We start from the raw sequence: 23,085 nt of genomic DNA on the forward strand, positions 1-23,085 counted from the left end.
GATAATTTTTATTGGCACGACAGGAGAGCGCCCTCACTGCTTTCACGATGATGAAAATATTTATCCGCATTTGCAAGCAAGGCGGAAAACCCATAGCAGTTGCGCAAGAACTGGGGCCGCGCATGGCGTCTTGGGGGAAATCAGCCCTCAGCGCTGGCGTTCCAGGGCCCTGATGAGGGATTTACTGCTTGATTGGCTTTATAGTTCTGTTTGTATTGGGGATTTGGTTCCTCGGTGTGTTACGCAGCATTCTTGGAAGGAGCCGGGGAGGGGACTGAGAGGGAGCGTGCGTCGTGGCGGCTGCTGGCAGGGGGGGGGATCGCGGTAGGGGTCCCTCCGCGGTGACAAGAACCCCATCGTCCTCAGACAGGAGTCGTTCGTGTGGAAATCGGGAAAATCGGAAATGACTCCCAGCACGTAGAGATTATGTCACATCTTGATTTATATCCCCCCCCCCCCCCCCTTTCCACAGTGGTTATCTGGAGTATAAAACGTCGATGAACTGCATGCTGGCTACCAGGCTCTTCCCAGAGAGGTAAGCACTGCTAGGGTAGATCAGCAGGGGTTTCGTGGAGCTTCGGGAATCCCAACTGTCCCCTTCCTCAGCCACTCGATAACAGCTGTTTAGATATATGCGGTGACGCTTGGAAGTGTGCGAAGGCCTCGTGTCCCTGAGTTTTACCACGAAATGACAATCTTTGTTATCTGACATAATAGGTGTGTAAAGGCCAAATCCGCGTGTCGAAGTAGCGCAGCTGTAAAAATAAGTGAAGCCCAAGTTGCGTTGGTTAAATCAAATAGGTCAGTAGTCAGATTTGTAAATCATAATCATTTAGTCATTTTATCAGTGTATTTTGAGATTTCAGGTTCAGATTTTATCAATTTACTGTAATATTTTAATGTGAGAATAATGGCCATCCCTACGGGGTTCACATACTTTGAAGCAGCACTCAATGTTGGTTGTATGTAATCTTTCTGGGACAGCAGTGTCCCTATGAAGGGAGTTCTGGAAAAAAAAAGTTCCAATGTCAGTAGAAATAAAACGGTGATGCTGTGTTTCCTGGGGAAACTTTGACTGTCTCTCTCCGGTGACGTACCGCTCAGGCAGAAGCTGCCGGAGTTGACAGGGCTCCGTCTTTATGAGTTTCCTGCACCGTCACGTCAGGGTTTCACAATATGCGATATGGGAGTGGGATTTTGAAATTTACTCTGAAGGTTGTTCCATTTCTCCCCCTTTCTCCTCAGGTCAGGGAAATCATCTGTGTCCTTGAAATTGCGGTGAGTATCTCACGTCTCCGTTCAGCATCGTGGCTTAGGTCTTCTGGCGAGCCTCCGTTCTCAGTTGCGTACCGCCCTTCGCAACAGGAACGGGAGCAGTTCGAATGGCTTCCAGGCTTTGCACCTGGCTCGGTATGAACGGAAGCTGCCCTCCTTGGAAGCACGGAAGCGGAGGAGACTGCAGGCTGCCCAACGATCAGCTGTCAGAAAGAAGAAAGGAGGTGCTTCACGTTCCCACAGTCCTTTCTCGCACTTGTAGCTCGAGCTACTTCGGACTTCCTTCTTTACCCTCCCTACCTGCCAGTGCTGCACCTTTCTATGCTGACTGTCGCCAGATAAAGAGATGATGTCATTTTCACCTACCTGTAGGTAGTTTTTGCTCAGTTTTGCCCACTTTGTTTTGGAGGGACCCAACACGTGTTTGGTTATGGCCTGAGTTTGAGTGAATACGGTTATGATAGTCATGGTCATCAAGGCCGAAGGAAACTTTACCACTTTGCCCACTGGCTGTAGTTATGGCCTCTAGAATAGCGGTAGAATTGTCTGGAACTGCCCTGTTTGTTCTCTTGATCCTTGTGAACGGTTAGTTGAATGTACACACGTCTTGCTTTGCTCGGAGGCTTCTTGGCTGCTGTTGGAAGAGTTCTGCTGGTTGTCATAACTTCGCCACCCTGAGCTGTGGTCTAGCTCTGTGATTTTTCTGTGTCTTACTCCTGATTTTGGGCTAAGCATCCGAAACACGCTCCCTTCCCCAGGCGGAAGACCCGAGACCTCCATCACAGAGATCACCAGTGAGGAGGACAGTGAGGAACTGGAAGAGGAAGAGGAGAAGAGTGGCTCTCTGCCCCTTTCCATCAGGAGGATGGCCCAAGTGAATGCTTGCGCAGCAGCCCCCCACAAACAGGCCCCGCAAGAGATCACCCCACGCAGAAGTCCCAGCCCCTCGCCACTCAAGCCTAGGGTCAACCTCCTCCAGATGCTGCAGCAAGGCTGGAACCTTAGGTCAGTGACAACCACAGGCAGCAGACACATTACTGCTCTCCCATCATTCACCCCTCTTGTCAGCTATGGCCTAGACTTGAGCAGGACCTTGTGGGCCAAACGTCCAGTTTCATAAACCACTCTGGCTCAGTCCCCGCTTGCTCTTCTTCCTGGAGCGTGTTATCCGTCCAGAGCAGTGCTTTGCTGCTTGGAGAAGGGCTTCACATTGTAAGCCCAAATGGCACACTTCAGAGCATGCAAACCTTGTGATGCCTTTGTTGATGCCATAACCAGCCTGTTCACTGTAGGAGTCAAGCTGCCTGTTTCTTTGTTTTCGTAAAGATTTTCTGAAGGGTTTGGATGGTGCCTCCTCCCTTGTTTTGAAAAAAGCAATCATATTTGCATTGATACTAATGAATGCCACATAATAGGAGGGCAGAGTCTTTGTTTGATTTTAATATATGTCTGAAATTCTAATTGAAGAGTCAGAATTATAATAACAAGTCTGAGTTTGTAGGAATTTAGGAATTCCATTTTTCTTGCCAGCGTTGTGGAGGGACCTTTATAGGGCAATTATAGTACAGTATATCATTGTTTGTGCTTGACATCCCCCCCCCCCCCCCCCCGCTTCAGGTTTGCTCAGGACATGGAAAACAATCCGTCATTCCATCACTGCCCGAAACCGATACAAACCTGTGCGCTTTCCGTCTCGCGCAAGATGCCTGAAATAACAAACAGCATACATTGCCCCCACGCTCGACTTGTCAAAACGCATCTCCAGATCTGATCTGAGAGCGGCGGCGCTGGGTTCGGCACTTCGTGGAGCCCGCTCTCGTGTCTCGTGCGTTAAGATGTTCGCCTTATCTGGGAAGCTTGATGTCTTTCGTGATGTTACAGGTCTTTCCTTCACGCTTCGGCAGTGTCCGGCCGGAGAAGTGGCTAGCGTTAGCAGCCGCATGAGTAGGGCGGGATGGGACGGCAACGGAAGGGCAGGTCTGAAAAACTGTTGACACGACCCTGTTCTTCTCTCTCGCCCCTTCTGCCTCCCCACCCCGTGCTCTTCCTCCGTCTCATCACACTTCTGATCTTAACTCCCCTCTATCCTCTATCTTTTTTTGCACCACCCTTTACTCCCTCCTTGCCTGTCTGCTTACTCCCTCTTTCCTTCCTTCCCTCCCTCCCTCCCTCCCTCTGTCTCTCTCTGTCTGCAGTAAAGTCCAGGCCCGCATGGCTTTCTCCTCCTACCTCCACCGGGTTCAGATGAGACTGCTGGCAGAGAGCAGGGGAAACGGCAGTTCAGCCTGGCCAGAGAGAGACGATGACCAAATGGTAACTGTTTAAATCAAATTGTACTCTGAAACTAATGGATCGACAAAACAGACCCCTCTCTCCCAGTTATCTGAATTCCTCCGTTTTCCCCACACATTGTTCGCAGTGCATCCTACTGAAATATTAAAAAAAAAAAAAAAAAAAAAACACTGACATGCATGAAGCACTGGAAACATGTCTAGCTTGAGAGGAAAGTAATAAATGTGTGCTTACGTTTGCTTTGGTTTAATTGGAAATAGTGCTCTCGTCACATTGGAATGGCAAATGTTATCTACTGGACTGGTGGGGAGAATAAATCATAATCATAACATGTCTTGCAGTGATATGACCGTTATGGAAACCCAAAGTCTGAATTCAGAACAGTTTCATTTGGAAATTCTATTTACAAATAGAAGGATTTTTTTTTTTTTTTAAGCAGAGGCCAGGGTGTCAAACGTAAACCTGTTGGGTTCGGAAGCACCAAGGACAAGGAAGGACGGTTTTCCCTTTGTAAGCTTTCCTTTGCCTGATGGACACCCGTGAAGAGGTCCTGAACGCAAGGGGCAGAGTCCTTCCTTTCCAGATGGTCCGGTGAAGAGCTGTCGCCCAAACCTGGTGTTCTGTGTGTCCTCAGGAGCTGGTGGTCCGTTTCCTGAAGCGGGCAGCCAGCAATCTCCAGCAGGACCTGCGCGTGGCGCTCCCCAGTCGGCGGCTGCCCCTTGCCGACCGTCGCCGCATCCTGTCTCATCAGCTTGGCGAGTTCATCCATTGCTACAACAAGGTTGCACACATCCATCAATCCAACAGCATTCTAGTGCTGCTACTGCTGCTCCTTCGTCCCAATTTCGACCTTTCGTTGTTTTCTCCCCCTATTTCCGGTACTTTCCAACAGTTCCCGTATTTTCAGTCGGATGGTCTCGACTCTTCCGAGGTCTCAAAGCCCAGATTGAGTCAGAATGACTTGAAGTTTACTGTAATACGCACTTGTACGTTTGAGTAGATGCAGAACAATCGAACGCTAATGAATATCAGACGGGGCATTTGAACCGAGGCCCAAATAGGGCGGAAGGTGCAAGACGTTCCTTTCAGGGCCACTTAAGTAAGGTGGCGCCAGGTGTAACTTGGTGGCGTGTCGTGTCAAGAACACGTCCGTGTTCGGGAGCTCGCGTTCCGGAGGAGTAGTTGCTCAGCTCCAGTTGGCTCCGCACTGGGGGCCTCCAGCTGGATGGGGCCGTACGGCTGGAGCAAGCCTTGTTTCTCTTTCTCAGGAGACGGAGCAGATGGTTAAGAAGATGGAACGGCTCGCAGAGGAGGAGCGCTGCGTCAACCCAGATGTGTTCCAGGAGTTTGTCGAGGAAGCCAGGTTATGAGGCCTGCCTGTTCCTTCTCTATTTAAGTTTCCTGCACCTTTTACCTTCAGTGCAGCAAAGTTAATTCATCCTACGCAGCGATCCGCACGTCTCTTTGGTTTGCTCTACAAATTAGTTTCACGGGTAATATCACGTTTTTTCTTTTCGTCCTCTTTTGCAGCGAGAGTGATCTCGAGGAAGTTCTCACATTCTACACGCACAAAAACAAATCGGCCAGCGTTTTCCTCGGGACGGGGTGCACTAACGCCAAAAGCGGGGTTGCCAGCAGCGGCAGAACTTCGCAGCGGACCGTGGAGGGCACAAGCCGGCAGGGTGAGCGGGACTCGGATGCTTTACGCTTACTCGGGATCCGTGAGAAGAAAGTCTGCAACGGAAAGGGGTGGCTTCCATTCTCGACCCTGCCTCCATGCGTCTTTATTCAATGTGCAATGCCATGGGTGCGCTGTTAGGGATAGCTTGAATGACGTGCTTTACAACTGAAGTAACACGCTGTAGCGCTGCTGTCTTACGGCGCCTGGGTGGGGCGAGAGGACGTGGGTTCGATCCCCGCTCAGTCTGTGGAGTTTGCATGTTCTCCCCGTACCCGCGTGGGTTTCCTCCGGGTGCTCTGGTTTCCTCCCACGGTCCAAAGACATGCTGTTGAGGTTCACCCGTAGTGTGTGAGTGACAGAGAGAGTGTGTGTGTTCCACTGATGTATGGATGAGTGACCCATTGTAAGTAGTGTATCTAGCAGTGTAAGTCACCGCGGTGAATAAGGTGTGTGTCGCTTTGGACAAAAGTGTCTGCTAAAGAAATAAATGTAAATGTAACACGATCATTTTTTTTTGGACACAAATAGCCGAAAAATCGTGCCGTGTTTGACTTCCCTTTCCTCCATTAATACCGGTGATGATTTTTCGATATTTTTTCGATTGAACCATTTCCCGAACTTGTTTTCATCCCCCCCACCTTTGGATTTGGAATTGCAGCGCTGTCACTGTCTGTCGTCATTTGTTGATGCAGGTTCGCTGGGAGCTGTCGCTTTTGCACTTTCTCATCCCCGAAATGTACTCAACCGTTACGGGCAGAATCCTGCAACAGCAGCAAATAAACATTTTGCTTTTGTGGTCTTGTGACCCCGACCTCCATATCCAACCCAAACCAGTGCTGGTACTGTACTCCCCATATGACTTCTATTAGTTCCACGAAGCCACAGGATTTTACGTTTGGTATAAATCTGCTCCATGATTCTCATTTTCAAACTTGAAAGGCTTCCAGTTGTGAGCTTTCTTTTTTACTCTCTGCCAGATTCTTTGTTGAACAGTCTGCACCCAGAGAGCCTCTTTTACACCTCATGTTTTTCCCACTTTATATTGTGGGATAATCCTGGTGGGATAGCAGGGAGCGCTTATAATCTAATTCTGGATTTTCATCACTGCCCTTGGACTTTCTTACCCAACAATAATATGTATGTTTCACTCTGGCCTGTTCATTTTAATTTTTGCCAACAAATTTAGTGCAAATGTAGTTGTGTTTTTCTGATTATTTTTATTAATAATTTCACTGTAACCTCAGCCTTCTCAATGGAATGTTTAGTGATATTTCTGAGTTTTTGCTTTGGATACTGTTATACACACACACACGTGTGTATATATATATATTTAATTTTTCAATTTTCATATTACATCTATTGTTCAGTGCACTGTATATTTCATGCCAGTAATCTTAAATACGGGGGAGATTTTCTCGACACGGTGAAGTGTGTGATTTATGGGATGTTTTGGTGAAAGAGGAAAGCAGTCACTTGATTCTCTTCCCTCTAGTCCACTCGGTTGGGTGCGTCCTGGCTGGAGACGCACGCCCACACTCCTCACCCCATCCTGTGGACAAGGTTACTCCCAGTCAGATTTCAAACAAATGGCGGCTTGGTCGCGAGGCAGTTCCAGCAACATCTGTTATTATCACTGATGCTATTAAACCGAGTGACCTGCAGTTGTTTTTAAATTTCCCTTCGGTGGGAGCTGTTTTAGGAGGTGATGAAACAGGACCACAGTGAAAGGTGTCCTCGTGCTGTCCAGGGTTTTCGGAGTCCAGGCTTTGTTTTTGTTCCTCTCCTCACCCTGGAATATCACCCTGGGTCGAAACGGGTTTGGAATAGGATTTCGCTTCTCAAGCGTTCCTTATGGAAGCCGCGTAGGTGACGGGTCTCCTTCGAACTCTCTGATCCACCCCTCTGCATGAAAGCTCGGGAATTGTTAAGCTTTGCAATAGATAATAGGGACCTGGCTTGTTTTCTGCCCCACAGCTTCTGGAGATGCGCAGCAGGCCATGGGGGAGTGTAGCGCCTTGGATCCCTCGCTGAGCACCATCAGACCTGCTACCCCTGAGCTCCTTACATTGTCCTCTCAGCATTCCATGGGATACCCCACTGCCTTGGACTATGCCCATATTCAGCTGCAGCACTGCCCGCTTCCAGGCCCACCCGGGCTCCAGCAAAGCGGCAATGTCACTGCTTGCCTTGGTCCTGCCACCGTACCGGCCCCTCCAGCCCCCGAACCCCTTAGACCAGTGCACACTTGTTTCACGCCTCCTGCCTCCACAGCCGTCTCATCTGTGCCCAGCGCTGTCCAGATCTACAGCCAGAAGCTTTCCCGGCCCACCTCCTTTCGACAAGGTAATGATGCTGTCGCATAGCAACTCTTCGGGTTCCTGTGGTTATCAGCAGACTGCTCCGTGTGCTCTGAGAGTAGATGCTTTTATGAGTAGCTCACTTGAGGAGCAGTCGCAAATGTGCTTGTACTCCCGTTCCCCCCCCCCCCCCCCCCCCCCCCGTGTGTCAGTACAGAGTATTCGAACCCAGACCCTCATAAAGTGAGGCATGGATGAAAATGCTATGCGGTGGGTATGTGGAATGCATGGGAGAGGACACGGCTCATTACGCTGCAGTCAGAGTCACTCAAGGTCTTTGACAACATGATGCGTATAAATCACTGTCCAGGTGCAGCAGTTGTACTGCATGTTATGCCTCCTGGCTTACAGTACAGTTATGCGCCACTTAACGAATGACTGCATATACGACAGTGGTCCCATAAGATTATGATGGAGCTGAAAAATTCTTATCGAGCAGTGACGTCGTAGCGCAACGTGTTGCTCACGTATTTGTGGTGGTGCTGCTGTAAACCTACTGCGCAGCCAGTCGTATAAATGTATAGCGCATACAGTTATGTACAGTACATAATACTTGATAATGATAATAAACACCTGTCTTACTGATTTATGTATTTACTCTCACTCTCACACACACACACACACACACACACACACACACACACACACACACACACACACTGTCTGAAACCACTTGTACTGAGCAGGGTCACGGCGAACCAGAGCCTAACCCAGCAACACAGGACACAAGGCTGGAGGGGGAGGGGACACACCCAGGAAGGGATGCCAATTCATCGCAAGGCACCCCAAGCGGAACTCTAACCCCAGACCTGCCAGAGAGCAGGACCCAGCCAAACCCGCTGCGCCACTGCGCCCCTATACTGTACTTTTTATGCTTGTTTTACAGTGTACTCTTTCTACTTATAAAAAAGTTTACTGTAAAACAAGATGCTGTATTACTCTGGCAGCAGCATCATAAATCTTGTGTTTACCGCATCTCTTGACTGCATTGATACTATACCAACTAGGTGTGTATAAGTACACTCTGTGATTCAGGCTGTAACCATCTAGGTTTGTATAAGTACACTATGATCAAGGCTATACCATGTAGGTGTGTATAAATACACTATGATCGAGGCTATATCATCTAGGTGTGTATAAGTACACTTTATGATCGAAGCTACACCGTCTAGGTGTGTATAGGTACACTCTATGATCGAGGCTATACCATCTAGGTGTGTATATGTATACTATGATCGAGGCTGTACCATCTAGGTGTGTATAAGTACACTCTGTGATGTTCGCAAAACAAACATTTCTCAGAACGTATCCCCGCTGTTAAGCGATGCATGTCTGTACTCACACAGCACAAAAATTATATAATATTCCATTTTTTTTCTTTTTAAGCAAGATCTTCTGATATAGTTATAATTCTGCTATAATTTGGAAGATTAGATTTTTCTTGTCAAACCACTTCTCCTGGTTTGCCTTAAGTATTTCTATGTACAGGCTTCCCTCTCATAACCAACATAAGTTAGTTCCTGAAAATCTTCCCATAAAATGTATTTTTGTAAAATAAGTCCCCAGTTTAAATGTGCTCCAGCAGCAAAAGTTTCACCCATTTTATCACCATGCGAAATTCCTGCCATATCTTTGAAATTTGGATAAAATTTGCAATTCAAAACAAAGTCCAGAATATCAGAACTTCTGGACACTATTAAATCTAGGATAAAGATCCACATGTTCGTAATCACTTACACAGTGATTTCTATTGTTGTTTTATTGTTTTATTTTTCTACATTTATTGTAAGTTTCTTTGGTTTTCAGTTGTAATCTGTATATATCTTCCTTGTTTATTGTAAAGCATTTTGAAAAGCTGCTGTTAAATGCCCATGTAAAATAAAGTCTGTTTCTTAGGTATTATTATAATTATGTGGTACAGTCAATGAATTGATTTTGATTGTACTGACGGCTGAGTTATGCTGCTGTCTTCCAGTCTTCGAATTTAATGACTGTCTCACATTACTGCTTTAATGGGGCAGCGAATAGTGCTGCTGTCTCACAGTACCTGGGGGGTGCGAGAGGGCATGGGTTTGATCCTCGCTCAGTCTATATGGAGTTTGCATGTTCTCCCCGTGTCTGTATGCATTTCCTCCGGGTGCTCTGGTTTCCTCCCATAGTCCAAAGACATGCTGTTGAGGTTCCCCCATAGTGTGTGAGTGATGGAGAGAGTGTGTGCTCCACTGATGTATGGATGAGTGACCCAGTGTAAGTAGTGTATCTAGCAGTGTAAGTCACCGCGGTGAATAAGGTGTGTGGGCTCATAACACTACATAGAGTTCATTGGAAGTCGCTTTGGAGAAAAGCGTCTGTTAAATAAATGTAATGTAACCTGAAAAGGCAGTCCTCCTAATTCAGTTGTTCTCACTGGTTGTACTGTAATCACAGTGAGGAGAGTCATTTAATGAAAGTTATGATATTAATTTTCAAGACAATTCTATGCATCTTATTTCTTCAGGTTATTAACTGATAAGGGTTTCCTTTACCTTTTCTGCTTTTTAGCTCTTTTCTAGAAGCTTTCTCGTTATTATGACGGGTAATGATTTGACAATAAAATAACTTTTCTGAGAGATGCTGCCTACTGAGTGTGTGGGAGACACCACTCCACGCATGAAGACTGCTTGCCTGTTGTTTGCTTGATGTCACGAAGGCTCATATTTTCGCTTCTCAAGCTTTCCTGATGAACCGTGTAGGTGCTGAGTCTCCTTCGAACTCCCTGATCCACCCCTCTCCATGAAAGCTCTGGAATTGTTCAGCTTTGCAATGGATAATAGGGACCTGTCTTGTTTTCTATTTCCTGGCTTGGTATTTCTGTTTTTCTAAAGCGTTTCTCCTAAGTATGAGCTTGTTCTGCTCGATAGCTCATTTATGCAAGTTTTAGGGTACAAGTACAAGCATTTGTTATGCAAGGGATGCCTGTATGAGTTATTTCTCAAACTGAAGTGACTAATGCATCTCATCTCATTAACACAGTGCTGAGAAACTCTTTGAATCTTTGCTTAGTCCTATTATTGCTCTTGTCTTAATTAGTGTAAAACTGTTTAAGGTGTGAGGGGGTGCGGTGGCGCAGCGGCTTTCACCGGGTCCTGCTCTCTGGCGGGTCTGGGGTTCAAGTCCTGCTTGGGGTGCCTTGTAATGGACTGGCGTGCTATCCTGGGTGTGTCCCCCTCCAGCCTTATGCCCTGTTTTGCCGGGTTAGGCTCCGGCTCCCCGCGACCCCTCTTGGGACAAGTGGCTTCGGACAATGTGTTTGTGTGTTTAAGGTGTGAATGTTCATACGCTAAAACTTTAAGATGATGCCCGGATAAACCTTTACGCAGCTACTCCTGTAATGTAACGTAAATGTTAATATGCATCTGGAAAAAAAAAAAAAATTACGAGGAAAGGGATCAGGAATTGTCGATATTCTGATGAAGTTTTATAACAACTACTTGTGTGACGAACATTGGTTCACATGGTGGAAACAAACTAACTGTACTTAAAAATCACACGTCTGCATCTATGTCTCTCTTTCTGCTAATGTAATGAACACGTTGTATTTTCTACGAGATGTACGTCGTTTGGGAGAAAAAGCATCTGCTAAATGAATAAATGTAAAGCTGTGGCATCTGTGTCTTTGAAAAGGGCAGAAAATTGGTAAGACTTGAAAAGAGTGTATGACCCACTGGGTCTCCTGGATAGAGTGTCACAAATGTGTTCCTCCCTCCCACTGCTTTCCCCAGCACCCAGGAAAGCCAGCCTTGGAAAGGCTCGTCCTGGTTCAGCAGGTATCTCCAAGGACCCAGACCCTGCTGTTGTCCCTCCCCTTATCACGCCGCCGGTCAGCCCCAACCAGCAAGCTGTGGTTGCTGCTCTGCAGAGGCTGGCGGAGAAGCAGGCTACTCGCCAGTATTCTGCCTCTAGCCACATCAATCTGCTGACGCAACATGTGAGTTTTTCTTACGTGACCTTCACCTTCTGAGTATTTCACATTCTCATTTCCGTGTGCTGTTTCATATGTGATTACACTCATCCTCCAATGTAGTGTCTCCCAGTGTCTGGTTTTGCACATATGCAGTCCACTTAGAGTCCCTGGATGATGCAAGAGGACGTAGGTTCGATCCCCACTCAGTCTGAATCTCCACTTGCACTTTTCAGAATATTGCGAATGGTTTCCTGATGTGGAACCATCAACGGAGTTGAATGTTGAGTGTGGAGTTTGCGTGTTCTTCCCGTGACTGCGTGGGTTTCCTCCGGGTGCTCTGGTTTCCTCCCACAGTCCAAAGACATGCTGTTCAGGTTCACCCATAGTGTGTGAGTGATGGAGAGAGTGTGTGCTCCACTGATGTATGGATGAGTGACCCATTGTAAGTCGTGTATCTAACAGTGTAAGTCACCGCGGTGAATAAGGTGTGTAATTATATTTAATGTCTTTGTAATTATCGTCACTAGTTCGTCCAGATTTTTGTTTATCCAGTCTTCAAGGTCCAGGGCCGGCATAACTGGATAAATGAAAATACGGATAAATGCGGTTTCATCTGAAAGTTGTGCCGAGCGGCAGCGTGAGAGAGAGACTGAAACTTCATTGCGGGAACGAGGTTTCCACACAGCGAGTTGCCGTCCTTCGTCCGGCGTGCATATCTGTCTATTTGTGTTTGCATCCTGTTTTTCACCATTGTGGTTTCATTGCTCCATTATTCATTTATTTTGGTGCTGCCTTCTGAAAAGTGGTTCCTAAAGAAAAATGTTGAACTATTACCTATGGTGGAGAATAAGGCATAGTGTGCATGAGTGACTCAGAGTTTGGAAAAAGTTGCAAGTGTTACAGTGCATAGAGAAAGATATTTTTCCAGCATTAGGTTTGTCTAAAACCACAGTGCAAACTGTTTATTCTCTGGCAGATCAAATAAAGGCAAGAGCTGAAAATGTCATCTTCTCCATGAACCTCCTCCACCAGCCGTCTTCCCACTGATTAACCTAATGCCGCCGCCTTCGTTTTCCCCAGTCCATGTACACCATCGTGATGACTTCTACTTTCTATTTATTGTTTCTACTTTAATTTGTTACACAATTTTTTTCTTTATACTAGGCATCATTTAGGATGATCTTGGGTTGAACCTGAGGTCGGAACGGATTGTAGCCAATCAAATTTCATTGCCCAGTTTTTCGACATTCGGTCGTTTTCAGGAACAAGGGAGGATCGGTGTATATAAAGCCGCGACTTGCCTTGTCGTTCATGGTCCGCCCTGCCTGTTTGGGGTGGAGTGTTGCAAATTCAGTTGTTGTACAGGTGTTAAAATGAAGTAGCCGAGTTTCATTTTGTATGATGTCATCCAAAGTTCTACGTTAGTTGCCCACGTTGTACTGCAATCCACGCCTCTTTAGAGTAGACTAGTTGGAATCGTTCAACAGCTAAAATCTCTTCCCTGTATAAGATTCCACATCTCGGACATCTCCATTGCTCGTGCTTTTCACGGAAGCCTTCCCGCCGCTGCGCTTCCACGGTGAGATTTGGCGCAGGGGTGACTCGAGCAAGCAGCTCTTCGGTGATGACATTTTGTTCGGTGCCCCTTTGAGGAGTAGCCCGGGGCAGCAGGGTGGGGGGCTCGGGGCTGGCTGTGCCGGCGCGCCTGGGTGGCTGGAAGGTGAAGCTCCGTGTGAGGTCTCATTATCAGATGCCTCGCGGGGGAGAGCTTTCTGCTGATATTTAACAGGCCCTCAGATATTTTGTGGTAATTGATGCTTATAAATGGAAGAATGTGGTGAACTGGCACCGAGTGGAAGAACAGGAGGTATGATTGCTCTGTCTCTGCTACCCCCACACCAACCTGTTTTTTTTTTTTTTTTTTTTTTTTTTTTTCTTTTTCTTTTTCTGTAAAGAAGTCCTCCAGTCCAAACCTTCCACTCTTTTCCTCCCCCAGCCTCTCTGTTGGAGATCCTCTGATGCCACTGGACCACACAGATTGCTTTTTTATAACAGATTCCTCCCTGTGGTATGGTGTTCTTTTTGCAGCAGAAGGTGTTTGCTGTCATCCTCACTGATGGTTAATCCCAGACTTGTCAGATTTTTTCTTTTTTCCCTCTGTAAGGTTTCATGTTGTATAAATATGTGAGGAAATTTACATATTTGACCTTTTTGTTTTGCTTGGCTGTAGATCGAACCTCTTTGGAGCGTTTATTCAACTCCCTTGATGGTTCCAGATCAGGAAAGCATTGCCAATATCCTTAAAAGTGCAAGTGGAGATTTAGAGATCATTTTCACAAGTTCTGAAGTTGTGTGCTTTATGATACCCAGCATGTTTTAATTTTCAACTGATTATGATCACTCGAGACTCGTTAAGTATTAAATGTAATGTAATTCTCTGAATAATTCAAAACGGTTATATCATGCCATTAACGTCTTGTTTTTACTGGTACGTTGCTCGCACTTTCTGCTGTGATGTCAGATTGGGCAGAGGGTTCCAGAGAAATCCTCCACTGCTATCTAATATTCACAGATAATTTTACCTCTTTTCATTTTGCAGTATTTGCTTAGCACTCAGGAAAACCCTGCCTCAGAATCTGCTATTCCTGTAATCCCAATCCCTGTAAAATAAGTGTGCAGTCCCTGTAATATAAGTAATTTCCTCACGCTGGTGCCTGCGTCATCCAGCTACAGCAGCCCAGCTCAAGGTCAAAGAATTAGTTGTGTGGAGTTCAGATAGTGTTTATAGCACATTCTCATCTTCGTCCATTATTTGGCTACAGCCAAAATGAAGTAAAAGTTAATACCGCAATCCTTTGATTTATGAAATTAGTCCGTTTCAGAAAATGATGCTGATACCAAATTTCATATGCTGAAATCCTGTTTCCTATTATTCTAAATGCGAAAAATAATAATAATGCATTCCCGGAACATCCAAAAACGCTGCACCAATTTCCCAAAAAATCAGTGAAAAACTGTCAAACATCTTTATAACTATCAATCCATGATTTCAACATGATATGATAATGAAACACTTAATGGGGTCATTAATGGCTGTTTCTAGACACTCTTTTGGAAACTGTGTTCTCTTTATATCCAGTAGAGAGCTAGGAGCATTCAATAATGAAATTAGTTTTAAAAAAAAAAAAATCACTACAGACAACAATTCAAAATAAACCAACAGTAAGATTCCACATCTCACACATCATGGGCAATTTACTGTAATAAATGGTTTCTGTAGTCAGCGAGTTGGGGGAAAAAAACACTTGATTGTGAGTTTTGGAGGGTTGAGGAAGCTTGACAGTCATTCTTGCACTGACACTGCACAAACTCATCAAACCAAAGCAGCTGATAGTACACTAGCACCAACTACAGTACATTACTCCACCTCAATTTTCACTTTTTTTTTTTTTTTTTTTTTTAGACACACTAGACAAGTTTCATTATTCAGATTTTTGGTTTTTTCCAGAAATCAAAAATCGGGTATCTGAAGCCAAGAGCCGTTATGCTGAAATTATTTGCCCTTAGGAGAGTAATTCAGTTTACGAAGAAATTTTGTAAATCAACAGATGCCTGTACACTAGCTTATTAGACACCATTGTGATGCGGCTACAAATAAACTGAAAATTTATGGGGGTTGGCTGAAAAGTGTTGAATCTGAGTGTACTTCACATGTCCTGTGTGTTTCGGCTGCACAGTAGTGTGGGAGGCAAGGTTTAAGACCTTGTGAACGTACACTAGTAACAGGACTGGTTTCTGTTTGGTCCTTCGGTTCTCACACCAAGTAGTTCAGCACTTATTTTTCGATGGCAGCCAGAAGTGATGTTTCCTCAACTTTGTGACAAAGATTTTGAAGGAATTTTGTGTAGGAAGTTTCGGAAGAATGGTTGAGACTTTTGAGGTGGTGAATCAAGCGTATGGAATATAGACAGAATTTTATGGAGAAAAGAAATTTCCATTTTCAGTTAATGGACTAGCTCAGTAACTTTGCTACTGCCTAAAGTGTATATACTGAAGGAATGCTAGGTGTATAATAGCAGTTTTGTGTAATTTGATTTCATGCTATTCTTCATAGGCATATTTCTGAAGTTTCGAAGTGCCTTTACGGTTGTGTTAGGCAGAGCTGTGGAGTCGGAGTCGGAAGCAATCATTGGGTTACTGGAATCAGAGTCGATAAACTGTACCAACTCTGACTAAACGTACTGTATATGCCAACGTATAAGTCGAGCTGGCATATAAGTCGACCCCCCCAAAAAAAATGTGCAACTTTGTGCAGTGCTGTGGAGTCGGAAGCAATTATTGAGTTACTGGAGTCGGTAAAAACGTACCGACTCCGACTAAATGTACCGCATATGCCGGCGTATAAGTCGATCCCAAAAATTCAAGGTGTAATATAGGTTCAGGCCTACATTCGCCGGATAAGTCGACCCCTAAAATAACGTGCAACTTTTGGGCAGTGCTGTTGACTCGAAGTGGTTGGGTTACTGGAGTCGGAGTCAGTAAAATCTACCCACCCTGACTAAATGTATCGTATATCACGGCATCTTAGTCGATCGGGCATATAAGTCAATCCCAAAAATTCGAGGTGTAATATAGGTTTAGGCCTATATTTGCCGGATAAGTCGACCCCCAAAATAACGTGCAACTTTGGGCAGTGCTCTGGAGTCGAAGCAGTTGGGTTACTGGAGTCGGAGTCGCAGGCTTTGTGTACCGACTCCACAGCCACGGTGTTAGGTATAGAAAGGGGTATTTCTGCACATCACAATACCAGCTTTATCTTCATAGCCCTTTTTGGTCTCATGATACTTGTTTACAGTGAGTGTAGATTCACTCATTCAAGAGGATTAGAAATGAAGCCCAGACTAAAGCCAGAGAAATATCTAAGTCTTCCTGTGTTCTGTCAGCTTGTGCGCTCATTTAAACACCTGTCTGGGAGGAATGCAGGACATTTCCTTTCCTGTGAGCAGAACGACCAGCCAAACTATTTCGTCACCTGTCCAGAAGCAGACTCCAGATCCTGAAAAAAACAAAGCAGGAAAAGTGTTTTCAAATGATTTATTTATTCTCTTAAACATATTGTAGTATGATTGTTGGAAGAAGGACAACAGCTTCAGCTGAGATGAGTTGGAAAAATAAAGAGATGGATGAAGATTTTTTCTTTTCTTTGTTTGTTTCTCTTTTTCTATTGTGAGGCTGTTCGGGATCACGAGGAGAACAAATGAAAGGAGAAATGGCTGTTTTGTTTAAATGCATCCTTCTTTTGGACTGCGCGCCCTACATACAGTTATTCATTTCCAACAAATTCCAGTCTAATAACGGCTCCCGAGGTAGCATGTGTGTGTTGCGGAACGGACAAAAACCACAGGCCCCGCGGTGTCTCCCTCTCTCTTTCTCTCACTCTCTCACTCGCTCGCTGTCTCTCACTCAGACTCCTCCTCTCTTACCCGTTAGAGTGTGGTCAAACGTGGTGGACAGGAGGGACCGGGGAGGGAATGGCAGGTGAAGGATGAGGAAGGACAACACCTTCTTCACACTTAATTGCTCGGTTCCGGATGTAAACGGGCTCAACTAATGAGCTGCTGTTGTGCTGGAGGGCAGGAACCCATGAAAGCAGAAAGGATGAGAGCGCAGCTCCAAGATGTCGCGTGTGCATATCAACATGTTGCAAATAAATCAGCCCAGGATCTCCAGTTAAACCAGTGACACTCCAAAGCCACCAAAAGGCCCCCAGTGAATTAGACTACAGGTTCTGTCCTCCACTTGAACATAATCAATGATCTAGGAGGTTTGGGCTAAGGAGCTGGGCAGCTCCGGTGAAGGATGGAGGCTGGTTGGTTGGAGCGCATTAGAGTGGTAGAATAGTAACAGTCCCCATCGAACATTAAACATTATCACGGCCAGCTGTTTTAGATCACCTGGATTTTCCATAATATCTATCACGTTCACTATTTTATTTTCAGCCCGTGCTGCTTTAGCCGCTACTCTCACTTCCTTAAGGGATTAACTCTTCTTGAAGCTCAAGGGATTCGTTCTTCGGTAAACCATTTTTCACGTTGCTCTTTTAATTGAAATGGAAGCGAATGATCCTTTTGCTGCCTCTGTCAAATCCTCCATTCTGCTGTACGTTTGCATGTGTTTTTATTAAATGCAACACAAAGCATGCGTGGACATTCTGCATAGTATGTATTTTAACCAGAAGCATAACTCTTCTTCTGTTTATCTCACACTTTTCTCCAATGCATCTTACAATATCAAGGCACTTATAGTAATTTCCCTATGTGTACTGGTGGGTAATTTTACTGGAACAATTTTGGCTAAGAACTGTGCTCAAGGGTACATCCAGAGGTGGGAATCAAACCTGCAACCTTTGGGGTCAAAGGCAGCAGCTCTAACCACTGCACCACCAGCTGTTCCAGCTCTTTTCTAACAGTTTGCCTTTTGGCAGTTTGCTCCAGAAAGCTGTGTCTAAAATCTCATACTGAGCACCACAGGGCAGCTGCAGACGTTGTCTACATGTTTCAACCAAGGGACTTCTGGTCTTTGTCCAGACCCATGTCTTCATTCCTTTTCTATTACATTGATATATGTAAAATTTTTTGCAGTTAAATGTTTTGTGTCGGTGTTATTTAAGTGAATTGCCTCAAGATTGTCTCAGGCAGTCATAATTGTAAAGAAGGGTGTCCAAAACAATGAAACTAGTGCATTCCGCGAGTGAAACAGAAGTGCAGTAATTTACTGTAATTGGCATGTCTGCGTCCAAATCTTGTTGGTGTGTTATGAATTTGAGTGTTGCTTTAATAGAGTGGGGCATTATGGGAAGTGTAGGAAATTCCACAGGTGTGTCTGTCAGCCATATTGGATGTGATATTTAGCTGAATGATTCAAGAGACAACAGAGCACTTAGCAGGAAATGTTTAACTGACGGTTTTGGGTAGCAGCAGCGTGCAGTTTCAGAAACTTGTTCACGACAAATGTGATAACTAATCTCAGTGGATCTATGCTTGGTTTATGGTTCATTCTGCAGAGATCTGATCACTTGAAAAGTGGGAATTACTCCACAGTAATAAGTGTGTAAATGTGTTTTTTATCATGCTGAAATCAAGGGTTGATAGTTATATAGGTGTTTCATGGTGTTCTAATGATTTGTGGGAAATTTTTGGGGGGTTCTTGGATGAGCTGGGAACACATTATTTTTACCCATTTAAAATAATGGGAAAAATTGGTATACAAAATTTTGATATCTGCACTGTTTTTGGGATCAGATTAATTCTGTAGATCAAGGGATGCCTGTACATCACTAGTGGGCACTGCAGTCTTTATTTAGCTGATGCCTTTGTCCAAAAGGAGACAAAATGCCTACATCAAGCTCTCCGCTGTGTACGTTGATTGTACACTTTCCAGGAGTGGCTCATTTATTTTCACAAGGGTTGTTCCAGTCTGCGAATGTTGGAAGGTCAAAGTGTTTGTTTGAAACTTCCTTTTGACTAAGTCAGATGTTCTTTTGGCATTGGTAAGTTCACTCTTCTTGCAGGTGACTGACTTAGAGGAAGTCATCAGCCATCTTAATGGTTCAACAGTAGGGTCCCTCCTTGGAGGTGTGTGTACTTAACCACTGGCTACGTGCTGTCTTTGTTGATTGGTTTACTTAAAATTGGAGTCAGTAGTATTCTTTTTGTCCACAGCTTACAAACCTAAACCTGGCCAATGGGGCCTTTGTTAGAGGAGGCTTCTCCCTGACCTCAGCTTTCCGTCACGGGACCACGAACGAAAGGCCCATCCGGGCTGTCCTTTCCGAGAGCAGGCTCGCCAGCAGCACGAGGTGAGTAAAACCCAGCACCGTACACCAAATCCCAGTAGCTCTAAACTAGCTTTCCTGCTTCTTCCTCCTTTAAATTCCCAAACTTTGGTAAACCGAACTTACATCTTTTGAAAATTTAAAAAAAAAATGACATAAATATAGTATTTTTAAATCTGTGCCTGCATGTAAGTGCTTAATCTTTATGACCAACATTTGAGATCAAATGCAATGAAAAGATATGATGTCACTCGAACTCCAAGCTATGTAACGTGTTAAGTGTTTCACAAGATGTTCCCCAGGGCTATAATTCGCAACTGTTATTATAAATTATTTGCATAGCATATACTGTTATCCAAAGCGATTTACGGATTATGATATAGTTTATACATTCTATTCTGGGACTAGTGTAATTACAGCCTGGAACAGCCTCCTGCAGATTGTGGGTTAGGATGGACCGTTTTGGTTTTCAGACCACAAACACTGCGGTGACACATTGAAGGGCCTCAGCATTATGTGGCTGAATGTGAACAAACGGGCGTTTCTCGACAAGGCAGAGCGGAATCTGTGAAATGTATGTCTGTTAGATGTAACTGAGCAAAGTAAGTGTATCGTGGCACTGATGTACAGTAGCAAATGGGCTGGAAAACAGAGTCCTGTGTTTTTAGGCCTGATTTCTACAGTACATTTGCAGGATTACAATGTAAAATAAGCTGATATCAAACCAGATGGGCACAGCTGTTATTAACAAACAGGAACTAAGGTTTGATCCTAGTCTTGTGCGTTAATGTCAAATTCAGCGATGGTATTCCAAGCTGCGCTTCCCCTGAATGTGTGAGATTTGTTATACAATTTTGTAATGTATAAAGATATATAGAGATAATAGATATATGTTCCACAGCACCGAGGCAAGCCGCACAGATCTCTGGCCCATAGGTGTGCTGCTGTGTATCATGAATGACTCTGCGCTGTTCGTGATGGCAGCGGCACTGGCCACAGCAGGACACCTGCCTTTGCTCGGTGGAGAAACACTGCCATCAAGACATCAGGCTACGTTGCCTTGAATTGGACTCCCTACTGGAGGCCAGAGCCCAGTGGAGCTGTACAGCACCATACCATGTGGTTGAGGCACAATGTGGGATTGCTCAGCAGTGATGACAGCTGAGCATCCTCAAGCACGTCAGAGCGCCGAGTAGCAGCTTTTTGCACCTTTCTGCTGAAAGCTTTTCTCTTTGCCAGCATATGGTTTTGCAACCCACGTTTCCCTGTTTTCCCATGTCTCCGCGTGGCACTCGGCAGCGATGAGAAGCTGGCGCTTTCAAGAGAACGGGGCCTCGTAAGCCTCAGCTGCTGCAGAGAAGCCATTACTGTGAAAGATAAACATAAGTATTAAAACTGGACCGTTGAGGATGCGGGGAAATGTGCGCTGCTTTGCCAAGACGGGGCCCCAGCTGTTTGGCAGATGGACTCCAGGAGCGGGTTCTGCGAAGGAACTGTCCTCACTGACAGTTGTGGGTGGGTCAGCTGTCCTCAGGGTGCATATTTTGCCCTTCTGTTTCAGCAGACAGACATCCACTCACGTATCAGCATCACGCCCCATCCGTTCAAGTATCAATGCTCTGCTGAGCTTCCCTGACCCGGTGGACGACTGTCCTTTGTTCCAGAGTTTGTAAACTTGGCGGGATATGAGGAAAGAAAAAAATGTTTACAGAACTGAGGTTGGCCCTTGTATATAGACCCCATGGTCGTAAGGTTTTTTTTCATACTTTTTATTAAATGTAAAAAATTCTTTATGGTTTGAGTCAGGCTTTTCTGAAGAGTGAAGTTCTTCCTTATTCGTTTGTGACATTTGGGACGGCTGATGGCTTTGGTGTCGGGATCTTTCCGAAATGGGGTTGAACAGGTAGACACTGGCGGTGAGGATCTGAGGGAGAGCAGAAGGCTCTTCCCCCCCCAGATGAACATTTCTCTTTAATAAATTGGGAGAAACCACCCTAATCCACATTAAGATGGATCAGGGAGAACAACAGGCATAAACAAAGCCCCTTCAGCCAACTCACACCTGTCCTGTTCACTTCAATTCTCTACACCTCCCCCCCCCAAAGGTCTCTTGCTTTTCTTCTGATGAAATATTAGTTTTCATGTATGCTGTGGTATTTGGCCTCCTGAAGGCTGCACACAGTGAATGGCACATTGTGATCTTACTGCCCCCCGCCAAACCAAACAGCCTTTCCTCACCAAGGGAGGCTGGAATCTGTGAAATGCCCTGCTGCTGTGTGTAATCGGGGCTGGTTCAGGGCTCGTGTGAAGGCGGTGAAGGCGCCGGGGGGGAAATAGCCCCTTGTTTTCAGACTTGCGCTCTGTGCATCAGTGGGATCACTGTGCACGAGAATAAATGGACTGATTTTAAATGAAAAGCAAACTACTTGTCGTAGGAGGAATAGGAAAGCTGTTTTACTTCTGTCCAGAAAGAGACTCTTCTTTGCTCATACCTTGCACTGATTTTTACCTTGTCCATGTGACTATAATGTGGACACTCATCATGAAGGAGTGAAAATACTTATTGCAGTTTGGGTTACACACTGGGCAATGCTGGTGTCTACATGTTAGGTGTAATTTAATAATATTTCTACAAGCATCCAGTTGTTAATTCTCCTCCACTTTGCCTTTGTTCCCTTTTCCTAACTGGCACACATACTGCTCCCCCACCTTACAAAAGTAATGTGTTGCTGAAAAATCCTTTGTCAGGTGAATTCTCCTGAATTGAAGATGCCATATGGGGGGTGCGGTGGCGCAGTGGGTTGGACTGGGTCCTGCTCTCCGGTGCGTCTGGGGTTCGAGTCCCACTGGGGTGCCTTGTGACAGACTAGCATCCTGTCCTGGGTGTGTCCCCTCCCCCTCCAGCCTTATGCCCTGTGTTGCCGGGTAGGCTCCGGTTCCCCGCGACCCCGTATGGGACAAGCGGTTCAGAATGTGTGTGTGTGTGTCAAGATGCCATTATTTTTCATTTAAATTATTTAAAAAATTTTATGCGTTCCTGAGCCGCAAAACTGACACCTATTTATGCTAAAATATCACTTCATCCCATTGAAATGGATATAATTACTTCCATAGTTATCATAACACAACCCAAGGCAGTTTCTGTTTACTCTGTGGTACCGTATGGCGGTCTACGTGGTCTCGTTCATCCGTTTCGTAGCTATTACATACAGTACACTTAATGAATTCTCATAAACGTACAACCCGCAGTTACGAACCACCCTCCGTTTTAAAAAAAAAAAAAATTACTAGGAAGGTGATCAGGAATCATATTCTGGATCATGTGATGAACATTTGTTCATATGGCAGAAAGAAGCAAACTGCACTTGTATTTTCTGAGATGTATGTCGCTTTGGAGAAAAGCGTGAGCTCAGTAAACGTAAAGCCTATTATTATTTGAATTACATAAAATGGCACTACTTTGGGATGCGCGTCTGCAGCAGTTCGTCGGCTCGTGGGCGCATGAGCCGGAGGTTGAACAAACTTCAATCTTTTCAGTCAGACTGTCACGCCAACAAACTCGCTCCAAACATCCTCATCTGCCCAAAATCAGAGCAGCGGGGTGTAAAGAAGCCGTACCTGCACACCCTGGTTTCGGAATCTCATTTGAAAAACCCATCTCTCCAGTGCTGTGAATCCACAACACCCTACCCATCCTTCCGTG

At 45.2% G+C, this 23,085-nt stretch overlaps 1 protein-coding gene across 2 annotated transcripts in view; it reads left to right on the top strand.

Moving 5' to 3' along the window:
- The window catches only part of ttll5 (tubulin tyrosine ligase-like family, member 5), an 83,721-nt gene that overhangs the window by 28,461 nt on the left and 32,175 nt on the right, over nucleotides 1-23,085 (top strand). For both annotated transcript variants that reach the window (XM_029258312.1, XM_029258313.1), the window contains 11 exons: nucleotides 473-535; nucleotides 1,246-1,278; nucleotides 1,366-1,499; nucleotides 2,034-2,280; nucleotides 3,471-3,588; nucleotides 4,202-4,348; nucleotides 4,836-4,930; nucleotides 5,098-5,249; nucleotides 7,223-7,591; nucleotides 11,367-11,572; nucleotides 19,270-19,406. In XM_029258312.1, coding sequence (XP_029114145.1) covers nucleotides 473-535; nucleotides 1,246-1,278; nucleotides 1,366-1,499; nucleotides 2,034-2,280; nucleotides 3,471-3,588; nucleotides 4,202-4,348; nucleotides 4,836-4,930; nucleotides 5,098-5,249; nucleotides 7,223-7,591; nucleotides 11,367-11,572; nucleotides 19,270-19,406 — 1,701 coding nt within the window. The remainder of the gene's footprint in view (nucleotides 1-472; nucleotides 536-1,245; nucleotides 1,279-1,365; nucleotides 1,500-2,033; nucleotides 2,281-3,470; nucleotides 3,589-4,201; nucleotides 4,349-4,835; nucleotides 4,931-5,097; nucleotides 5,250-7,222; nucleotides 7,592-11,366; nucleotides 11,573-19,269; nucleotides 19,407-23,085) is intronic.

This window comes from Scleropages formosus, chromosome 15, assembly GCF_900964775.1.
Source record: "Scleropages formosus chromosome 15, fSclFor1.1, whole genome shotgun sequence".
In the NCBI taxonomy this organism is placed as follows: Eukaryota; Metazoa; Chordata; class Actinopteri; order Osteoglossiformes; family Osteoglossidae; genus Scleropages; species Scleropages formosus.